General features: G+C 41.2%; 1 protein-coding gene across 1 annotated transcript; it reads right to left on the bottom strand.

Moving 5' to 3' along the window:
• Positions 1-10,849: 10,849 nt before the first annotated feature.
• Positions 10,850-11,267, bottom strand: LOC104078460 (MOB kinase activator 3B; the record flags this gene model as incomplete). Its single annotated transcript, XM_009580107.1, has 1 exon — positions 10,850-11,267. A coding segment is annotated over exon 1 (418 nt), but the record flags the coding sequence as incomplete, so codon positions are not given.
• Positions 11,268-11,529: the final 262 nt, after the last annotated feature.

Below are 11,529 nucleotides of genomic sequence, written 5' to 3'. Positions count from 1 at the left end.
ACAGCTCACAATTATCAAGGAAAAAAACCCCTTCACTCACCACCTACAGACATGCCTTGTGTTGGTCATATTTACACGGTGTTTGCATTGCAGCTGTGGAAGGCCAGCAGCCAGTACTTAACAACTTCTGCTTGGATTTCTGCAGGATGTTAACAAAGGTATATGAAAGCAAATGCTTGGATAGAGCCATAGAAGCACAGACAGGAACAGCCCACCAAAGCTTTTAATTTTTGTTTTAGTTTTCCTGAAGTTAGACAGTCTACTAGCATGTAACAGTTGGCAGTGTTGGAATCAGAGCACACATACACTCCATGTGTGCTCCCATGGGGCATAAGCTGACAAATATCCATGTTTGTTCTGTTGTTCAAGTGTTCCCAGCTACTTTATTTTCTACCACTCAGTGTGGATCTATGCACACACACAAATACACTTCAAAAACTTCTTCTGTGCTGCTTACTTTTTGAAGTTTCCATTAGCAAGGATATCACAGAAAACATGTTTTGTGAGTATTACAGCACAACTAATACGAACAATTCTATGCTCAAAACCCATTTTTGAAGGAAAACAATTATCCATTTAAAAATGCCTTGCTCATTACAGAATCATAAAATGAAGAAACATGTTTTACAGCAGTAACCCTAGTATTTGTGTACAGTCCCAAACCATTTAATGGAGTACTTCTTGCTTTACCACTGTTGGATGCTAGCTGGCATCAGCTGCACATGCCTGGTTTAACTACATAAAAAGCAGTGAGGTATATTACATGATGGTGAGACGAGGTAAGGTCAAGTCCATTCTTGTTATACTGTTCTGATCAAAGACCCTGATGATCCTCAGTACACAAGAATCAGTAAAAACAAGAATGATGCTTTATATTACCACCAAGTATGTCTACTAAGCAAAATAACTGTATTGGCTTGAACATGGAGGAACTCTGATAACTGGCGTTCATACTGGTTCGTATCATACTAGATTCACACCTGTGTAATAAACCAGGGTTTGATCCATTAATTTTAAGATTACTGAATGTGAACTAGTTGAATTACAATGTCTAATGAATAATTAGTGAGTTGCACATAAACCCAAAGTTTTTGCAGGTACTCTCCAATGTTTAAAAAAAAAAAAAAGTTAAGATCATATCATTTAAGTGTCAGCTTTAGACCCAGTCCCCACCTTATTAATCTCCATTTCTTTCTGCTAGGTTTGCTTCAGCTGAACAGAGACCACCAACGGTGAATCCTGTGTGACAATGGTAGCTTGGTAGTTATGACAACAGATACGAGCAAACTCTTCTCCATTACTGAGCCAATGACAATTTGAACCTGCTTTCAAGAGTAATTCAGCTTTTCCTGAATGTAGAAGATAATGAAGCTTAAATGTGTTCCATTTTAATGAATGGCTGAATGACTCTAATGCAGTCTTGCGGAACAGAAACTACAAGCCTTGGTCCCCTCTGCTGAGGACAAAAGGACTGTGAATAAGCAGGAGGTTTGAGTGTACCGTAGAAAAGTTGTTCTAACCAAATGAATGTTGTCCTTAATGGTGTAAAGATTGGGCTCTGCTTTTTTCTTCTCCTCTACCTCCTAAGCAACCTTATGTTTGTGTTCAGGGTTGCACCAACTTACATTTTTCAAAAAAAAAAAAAAAAGACAACTGTTGTCCTTCCTACCTTATGCCTGTTATCTGTTAAGGTACCAGGCCTCTCATCATCACCAGGCCTCTCATCATCCTTAAGAATTAATACAGTAGAAGGAATACAGCTACCTTCTTCAAGATCACATCAGAGTCGAGATTTCAAGTTGTTTTCTTCAAGGTACTGAACAGCTAAGGCACCGACTACTGACAATCCACTGAGGGACTACAGTGGCCCACATATCACAGAAACAGTGATCCCAACAACCACAAAGTTAAAGGGGAGCCACTTTGAGACTCTGAAATAAACCCCTTCAGAATCACCATCATCATCCCCAGCTTTCACTTTTTTGGTATGGCCTTTTCCAGTGTAAACACAGGCAAACACACTCATGAAAAAAAGACAATATGCATTCATGCAGACAAGGGCTAGCCATGTCATGTACAGCACTACCAGTGAGCGTTCAGCTGAAGACAGCGGTCAAACTAATCTGGTGCAGAAAAATCAATTCTAGCAGGAGCCATACTAAACAGCTTTTCTCTGGGAATAATTTTTCTTCCCATAATCTCTTGCTGACTTTTGTTTCTCCAAGCATGTGAGCTTCTCAAGGCAGAGAACTTCTGCATAACTAGGCACAGAAACATACTACTACAGTTATCTTTAATGGTAAGCACACAAGTGACTTAATCACACTTATAAATAATACTGATAAGAAAGTTTGATGATTTTCTCTGCAGCATTATCAGCACTATGCTTACAAATGTTTCAGATTATCTGAATATGTCGTTCTTGCTTTTGTGTTTAAAAAGTAAAGAATCGTAGAATTATTTAGGTTGGAAAAGATCCTTAAAATCATCGAGTCCAAACGTTAACTGAACACTATACCATGTCCACCACTAAACCATGTGCCTAAGCACCACATCTACACATCTTTTAAATACTTCCAGGGATGGTGACTCAACCACTTCCCTGGGCAGCCTGGTCCAATGGTTGACAACTCCTTCAGTGAAGAAATTTTTCCTAGTATCTAATCTATCCTTGTCCTATCACTTATGACTTGTGAGAAGAGACCGACACCCACCTCGCTACAACCACCTTTCAGGTAGTTGTAGAGCACAGTAAGGTCTCCCCTCAGCCTCCTCTTCTCCAGGCTAAACAGCCCCAGTTCCCTCAGCCGCTCCTCATAAGACTTGTTCTCCAGACCCTTCACCAGCTTCGTTGCCCTTCTCTGGACACGCTCCAGCACCTCAATGTCCTTCTTGTAGTGAGGGGCCCAAAACTGAACACAGTATTCGAGGTGTGGCCTCACCAGTGCCAAGTACAAAAGGACGATCACTTCCCTAGTCCGGCTGGCCACACTATTTTGATACATAGGCTCACACATGGCTTTTATCAACACAAGAGGTTTTTAACCATGTATTTTTTAAGTACATATTTGACTTTACTCCAAAAAATATCTATAAAAGACATGAGGACCTCATTTAAAAGAAACTAATGAGTTTTCCCCTGTTAAGGTTTCTAATTTTGCTCTATTTACATACTCTATGTGAATCTAGAGGCCAAAATCCTATTTCAAAAAAGATGGCCAAACTTAAAGGCAGTATTGGTGCATATACCTCTGGCTGAAGCAAAGACCTTGCCCTTGCTTTAGACTTTCCAAAAGTTCTATTAGAACCACACTGCTGTAGCACTCCAGCCATTCCACAGTGAAATTAAAGTGAGATTGTACTTTAAACAGGACTAAATTATTTTATTTTCATACTTCTATGACCACACTTTATTCTGATGATCATTACCATACGTCTGGGGCAGCTGAAGACCCCGCTGACGTACGTCTCTTCCCTTGGCTAGATTCTACATAAAACATGCCCCAAAAGTGCCAGCAATGTCTTCAAAAGATTGACCTTAAGGATGAAAATACTTTGTGGGAGTAGAGACTACCATGAATTTTCTACAATATTTCTGAGCTTGAGTAACAAATTTGCCAAAATGAACATAGGCAAAAAGCAGCCATTAAGAAAACTGATACTTGTGAATCTTATTTTATTTGGGTTCCAAAAAATGAACCAGCAAAGTCATTATGTTCTGTAAATGCTACTCCTACACATATCCTGCTTTGCAGCGTATCAGACAAAGTCTGGTTTATAAGGTTTCAAATAAGGAGCTATTCTCCTTGTTCATTAGGGAAAGGAATGCACACACTGTGGAATGCAGACTACTCACTTCACACAAACCCACTTTCCAAGGCAAAGCATGTTGAAGGTATCAAATTTCCCACACTTCTGAGTTGGGCACAAGCTCTGCCCCAGTATGCCACAGACTTAACACACTGTAGATATCAGCTGTGCTGTGAAGGTAGCTAAAGGGAAGAGGTCACAAGTTCAGTTAGGGTAGAAGCTGTGGTTGTGGAGTTGCAGATCCTCTGAGAGACTAATTCAAGTAATGTCCCACAGCGTATGCAATCACAACGTGCTGGAGAGCTAAGTCCCTCGAGAACAAGGGACCTGGCCAGCTACAGGACAGACCACTTGAGTTCCCACGTGGGACACCACTTCTTGCAGGTGTTCCATACTTCTTTCTTCCTCCCACAGCAGTATCAGAGTGAGCAGAGATCCTGAAACCTTTCAGCCTTTGCAGAGCCAGCTAACACATACCTCTCCCCATGAGCTTCCCCTCCACCATTCATGCTACCACTTAAGTTTTTATTCTTCTTTTTTTTTTTTTTTTTAAGTTTCTGTAGCATGGAGAATGGAAGAAGAGATCTGCTGAGACCTGCTTTTCTACATGTTAGTAAAAGTGCTTTTTAGCCCTTAATGATTGCCATAATACAGAAAACCTGGCATATGAGTTATCAGCCTTCTAACATGCATTCTGGTGAGGGAGCATTCCTTCGTACCAGCAGTGCCAAATCCTTCTCATGGAAAAGCAGATTATGCTAAAGAATTTGCACTTACTTTCCATTTCACATATTTTCTATTATTATCAGAATTAGACTGAAGCATGGGTTAATTTATATTCTGAGCTGGAAGCAGACCTATATATTCCTCAAATGGCACACCTAGCATCAGATCAAGAGGGTACACTGGGGGAGACAGCTGGGGAGGATAGCTTTGGGACCAGTCACCTGTCAGTCAACAATGACTGGGCTTGAGAATTGTCTAGATTACTCCTAAGCTCCAGTCCCTATTCTTGTATAAGCAGAACACCTAGACTAATCAAGGCATTTTAGATACCAGACAAAAATAGGGAATCAAATTGCTCCAAAGTATAATCAGTCAGCAAGAAAGTAATGCAATGATAAGAAGGCCAGATAGCTAGCTATCTAGTAAACTGCATCACTCGCCATACAGATGGGGCCAACACAATTTTTATCAACCTTCTTTGATGGTACTCTTGAAGTTTACTAGGTCTGTGGGTTGATTCATCTGCCAGCTTAGTTTATGTAGAAGCATCTGTCAGATCCTGAACCACAGGAACAGGAAAAAGAGGGAGGAAGCTCTGACATATAATGTAGTTGTAAAATATCTACCTGGTATTTTCCAGGCACATATATTTCAAGACACCAAACTTTCTAAAAGAACAGCAGTGCTGCTGCTATAACTTTGCTGTAACATACACATATGCACAGAATTCACAACGTTTAATGACTAGAGGAAAGCTACAGCCATACAATAGTCTATGTCTTGCAGAATTTTCTTTATTTCATTTGCACAAGAGATTAACTCAAAGCTCTTGGCAAGCACATCCATGTGCTGAAGGGGGGGACCAAGGAGGGGCAGCAACAGTGAAAAGAAGATCAGCGTTACAAAACAGAATTCTTCTTTAGCCCAAATCCAGCATTGGTCTGACAGGTGTAAAGATCAAGCAGAAAGGATTGTTTGGAACTTACAACAGTCTTCAGCTGGTAGCCTACAGCTATGACCAGTTAACAGCCGGCAATCTGATCCCTCCCTTCAGCCCCTGTCAAAGCTTTGTTTTAAAACAAAAGAAACAAACCAGTTATAGAGATTGTACATTTTTTATTGCAGGGCAAGTGTGCATGAAGCAATGGCGGCTCCTAGATGGTGCAATTGCAATGGCTGCAAAGAATGAAGAAGAAGAATACACAGCAAATGCTTGTGAACGCCACTTTGCCCACACCATGGGGACCTCCTCATACTTTGGAAGAGCAGTAAGACAGGGACAGTTGTAAGACAAAGTCAACGATGTCAAACACTCTTCCCACATTTCTACAGGCTGTATTGTGAAGAGGCCTTTGCTCAGTAAAAGTAGTTGAGGAGTCTTTATTCGCATCCACCAGTCAGCTGCTCCCCAGCCCTGCAGAAAAGCGCCCCAGGTGGTAACTATTATTACTTGCTAGTGAACCAGAAAAATTCTACCACCATATTAGTAAGAAACAATTGAAAAAGTTTAGTTCTTGATTTAGTGGTTGTTTTGAATGACATCCACGAGGGCCATCCAGAATCTTGGTCTGCCAGGCAGTGTATTTCTAAAGATACATCAATTTTTCAGCTGAAGTCCTAGACTTTAAACACTTTAAAAGTATGTTTTCATTTTGATCAGCTATAACTAGGCTATTTGATTACAGTAACTTAATAACCTTTGAAATCCTCCTCTACAAAAACCCTCATAGCTTAGAAGGGATTTTGTACTTCTATTAAATGCCACTTTGCAGCTCCTTAAACTGCTTGATCAGTTTCTAATCAATTTAGCTCTTGTTCCCGAAGCAGCCTGTCAGTGCTGAAATTAGAATTAAGCATCACAGGACAATTCAGGCTGTCACAGATTTTGGGAGGTCTGCATCCCAGCTTTCTGCTTTATATGGCCATCAGATCAGATCAGGTTGCTCAGGGCTTTATCCAGCCTGGTCTTGAAAACTCTGAAGGATGGAGACAGCACAACCTCTCTGGGCCCCCTCTCAACTGCTTTATTGCCCTCACTGGAAAAAGTTTTTCATTATGTCAAGTCAGAAAAGAAGTTCATGTTCTTGTTTATTTCAGCAAAACTCTCTATCTTCTGTCCGTCTTCTCATGTCAAACTATGGACCTGATGAAGAGATCATGTGGTGATGTTCTCTGGCCTCTGTTATGCTGGAGGTCAGATTAGAATAAATGCAATAATCCCCTGTGGCCTTAAATATCTGGATATCTTTCTCAGCAACTCTTACAACAGAAAAAAACATTCCATTCACTGAAAATCCAAACAAGACAGAATTACTTCCAATTTAAGGCTGCAATGAGGAGGAGAAAAAAACCTAAGGCAACTGAATTTGTCTTGTTTGGGCATCAGGGCCTGAAGGGAGCACAGCAGTAGAGAGCTGCTTGCGTTCTTGGCTCCTTTTTTGACGCTGCCTAAATACATATGGTGAAAGCTGACAACTGCAGTTCACCAAAAACTGCACCTGTCCCTAGGATCCACTGCTTTGCGCTCCAAATGATTTTTTCAGCCCTTTTACCAAAAAGCACGGGGACAGGGGAAAGGTACTTCTGAGGCTTTGGAGTATTGAAGTTGTCCATATGAGTCTAGGAAACACTTGAAAGGTGTTTAAATAGTGAGACTACTAGGTGCCTGGAAGAGCAACTAGTATTTACTGAAGAAAAAGAGTTTACCCTAAAGCTAAATAAAACTCCAGCACACTACAAAAATTCATGCTGGGGACTAATACAGATAGCTTCACCAGAGTAGCCTGAGTGGGCAGAGTGAACTCTCCTCCATTCTGTTTCTGCATTCCCACTCAGTGAGGGCTGAGACAGGTCAAGTTATATCTGTGGTTACATACAGACACTGCTTCCAGAGCTATCAGCCTCTTACATGCCTTAAATCCACTTAAAATGGACAAAGGAAATAGAGAATAATGGAAATAAGAACAAGGACATAATCGTGCCTAAAATCCTCTACAGGCTGTGAGGCCATTTTACAAAGACAGTCCTTAAAGCTTTGCTATACAAAGAAGTGGTCCTAATATTCAGCACCTGTTTTTGTCACCTACACACAATTCTTGACAGCTCTCCCATTCCCATACCAGCTCCCCTTTCTCCTGACAGCCAGGTCAGTATTAGTAGGAGAGCGGCTGGAGGAAGAGGCTCTTTACCAGCAGACAAATAGACCAGAATGACTGGAGAAAGTGCAGAGGAAATAGCACCAGACCACAGGAAGTATAGAGACTGGTAAGTGGCCAGAGGTCATCGTGCCAATGTAAACACCGAGTGGGTTAAACATTATAATAATTTATAATTCAACCACATTTGTTGTTTTTTTTTCAACCACAGAGGAACAACAACACCACAAAAAAAAAAAAACAACCCACGCTTGGCTATCCCTATTCTGAAATGATTTTTCTTGACAGTACCTTCTCAGTGAAAGCTGTGCTTAATCACAGTTCTTGAAATCCCTTTTTAGATAGTTTGTATGAGATACGTCAAATGGAAGAGGACAAGTTTAATAGGATTAAGCTGAGAAAAATGTGTTCAAGTTTCTGTGGACAGCTCCTACGAATCCCACTCTGGATCTCTTCACCAAGCTCATTTGCTAATGGAAAGGTCAGCCCAAATCCCATCCACTGGACATACACTTTTTCCAGAACAATTCTCTGCAGACCACATGCTACAAAGATTCGAAGTAATAAATTAATCTCTAAGTTACGGCCACTCAATGCTTTAAAACTGTTGTACTATTAGTAAGGACATACCTAAGCCTGTTTTGTTTCCACATTTGAGTATATCATCTTTCAAGATCTATTTCAACTTCTTTGAAGAATGAACAATCGTCATTTTCACCATCATTAATTTCTCTGAATGAAAATAGAGGTTTGCATTAATACTAAGCCTATGGTGCATCTAACCAAAGGCTGCTGCAGAACAGGTAGGAACAAACAGTACCCACACAATAACAAAACTTCTCTCTCTGATCAATTGTGAAATGCAAAACATCTAACAATACACATGCTGAGTGACTCTGTTTCATTCCATAGCTTGATAAGCAGTACTCAGGCAGGCTGGCAGGAAATATCATCTCCATTTTACAGGTAGGAAATTGATGTGCAAAGAAATCAGAAAGATTTCCTTGAAAGAAAAATTACTTACCTAGGAACAGACCCAAACTTCCCTTTGACCATTCTGGATGCCTAAGTAGGGACTTGCTGAGAGAAGAGGTACCCAGAATGCCAAATTCAACACAGTGTGCATCTGTTCCTGAATTGTAAGACCTAAGGCCTCCCAAGCAATTCTACCAACAGTTTCATACCACAGATTGGTGAATCAAGAAGATAATGAGAAGTGTGCGGGTGGCCACAAAGATATCTGCAACAAAGGCTCAAGAGGAGGGGAGAACGGAATACAGATGCAAGTGCTGCTCTATGGTATAATGCTCCAAAGGGTAGCTATAAAATTACGGGAATGTCCAGTCATCTTGGCCTATAACACAACGACGGCACAGTCCACCACTCCATGAGGGCTCAGGCAGACTTCTCCCCTTCCTTTGCGTCAGTTCAGAGTGGGATGAAGATTTTTCACAGACATCAAGCATTCCTGTTCTGACTTGTATCAGAATCCAGCCCCACTCTAGAGACCACAGGTCTTTCCCCTTCCTCGGTTTCTTCAGATTTGATTTAATCTACAACAGCAGGAGCTGCTAGGAGGAGAAAAACAGTAGATTGAGGGTATTTACTGATTCCATTCTTAGGCTTACAACAGGTAAGCCTTCAGGATAAAAGTTCCTCCAGTTGTATCTTACTACAAACATAAGGGGGGAGCACCTAGAGCTGAAAGCTTGTGTGTTGGTTCAGTAAAGCCCATCAGCATGCCAGTGTGTTTCCTGCTTCCCATGCTTGCAGACAGACCACATTTTCTGCATATGCAAACTGCAAGAGCATGGAGTAATACTGGAATACTCCAAGATGGAAACTTGGTATAACAAAAGGCTGCAGAAATACCAATGGAAGCAAAATCACATACTTCACTGCGCCTTCAACCCACATTCAATTCCAAAAATCATTCATGAAGAAACATAAAACAACAAACGCTTGAGAAATCAATCCCCTTTTTCACTACACAAAATATATGGTACTGCCTTCTTCCTACCTGCTAGTGTAGAAAAAAAAAAGTGATAGGAACTGGGAAACAAACCACAAATTTGTCCACCCAAATAGCTGTCAAGGCCAAGAATAAGGTATTTCAAAGGTCAGGAAATACTGATAGATGCAGCCTCTTGATGTATCATCTACCAATTAGCCCCAGGCCCTAGCTGCGTATAAACTGCAAAATATTCAGCTGAACTAATTTTAACATATGCGCATTCTTCTTGTTTGTTACTCATCTGGGCCAGGTACTTACATGTAACATCTCACATATCCTACAGCAAGCTCCCAGCTTTCCCACTTGCAAGAAGTGAATCAGGACTCATTAACTAAAACTGCTAAAAATTGCATAAGTACACTGCCATTTCTAAGGTATAACATCCTGTCTTTTTTTATTACCTGCAGCCACAGCTAAAGATTTAGGCTGTCTACACTACACAATACACTCTTCTGCAAAGTCTTCCTTGTACAGAGGGAACTATTCCAGCAAAGATACTTTCACCTGCTTGCCCCACTCTTCAGGAAAACTAGCAATAGTATTATAAAAGGAAAATTGTGCTGCCCTTAACAGCTCTCTCATCTGGGCTGTTTGGTTAAACCATAGCAAGACTTGTTAGTTATATATAGTCGTAGAAACAGTAATTTGGAAAATAATTCACTTCTCTGTCAGTTTTGGATGGGAAGTCAAGAGAGGGTGGGAGGGCAGAATTCCCTGCATTCTTGACTCTCCACTGCCTTGTGCTGCACTTTGAAGGGAGGGTATCACTCTAATTAGGCTTTGCTTTCCAACCATTCTGTATCTGCCTAAGTGGCCAGGCAAAGTGCAAAGCAATGCAAACTTGATCAGCTTTCAACAAGCTAATAATGCAATGCTGACCACCCTCAGTGATTAACTTGAGAGGCTTACCAGGGACAAATGGCTGGAATGAAAACATTTTAGGCTAACAAACCCCACCATATCTAGCAGCCACAGTTAACATTTTGTACATTTCACACTATTCCTGCAAGACCCCCTCCCCCTCCCCACCTGCTGTTTAAAGGCTTGAATTTCACAATCCCTAAAAATGAGGGTAGGAAGAGAACATGCTTAATACACACAATGAAAGACAGTTTATGCTTTAGGACTTCTTCCTCGCACTTACCTACACTCGTAGGAAATATATCCTCATTGTTGATTTGCACTTCGATCCAGTCCATGAGAAGATTCATATATTGGGGTGCTGGCAATGCTGTGGGCTTCTTGTACTTCATGTCATCCTGCCACCGGTACTCATACTTAGGGCCTCCAGACATCACTGGGCAGGTCCTCTCTGTGCAGAACTCACAGATAGTTCCATAAATGAGGTTGATCCTATTGAAGAAGTCGACAACATGGACAGCCACCCAGTCATTTTGGTCTTCTCCACTGGGCAACTGCACAGCTGCTTTCAAGTCCACGCCTGAGTTCAGAGAGGCCTGCGCTCGTTTGTGAAGTTCAAACCTCTGGGTTCCAGGTTCAAACTTGCGTTTTGGGCGGAAAGTCTTATCTTTATTAAAGACTTGCTTGAGTGCTATGGACATGTCTGCTAATCTGCTTTGCAGCAGTTGGCAGAAAAGCACGGCTGAGATTTAATGCAGGTATTTGAAAACAGTTGCTCCCTATCACAGGTCCTCCAGGCCCTGTTCTTTTTCTCAGAGAAGCTCGTATCAACTTCAGAGCAGGCTACTAGCTCTTCCTCTTGAAAGCCTTTCCGAAAGGCTTCATGTCCCTAAAGATATGGAAACAATATACATTAGTGTTAAGCTCAAGTCTGGCCCTGTCGCTTTGCTACTGTTTTACCAT

The sequence above is a fragment of the Fulmarus glacialis genome, unplaced genomic scaffold, assembly GCF_000690835.1.
Source record: "Fulmarus glacialis isolate BGI_N327 unplaced genomic scaffold, ASM69083v1 scaffold7836, whole genome shotgun sequence".
Lineage (NCBI taxonomy): Eukaryota > Metazoa > Chordata > Aves > Procellariiformes > Procellariidae > Fulmarus > Fulmarus glacialis.
This window is presented reverse-complemented; position numbering and strand designations above follow the sequence as displayed.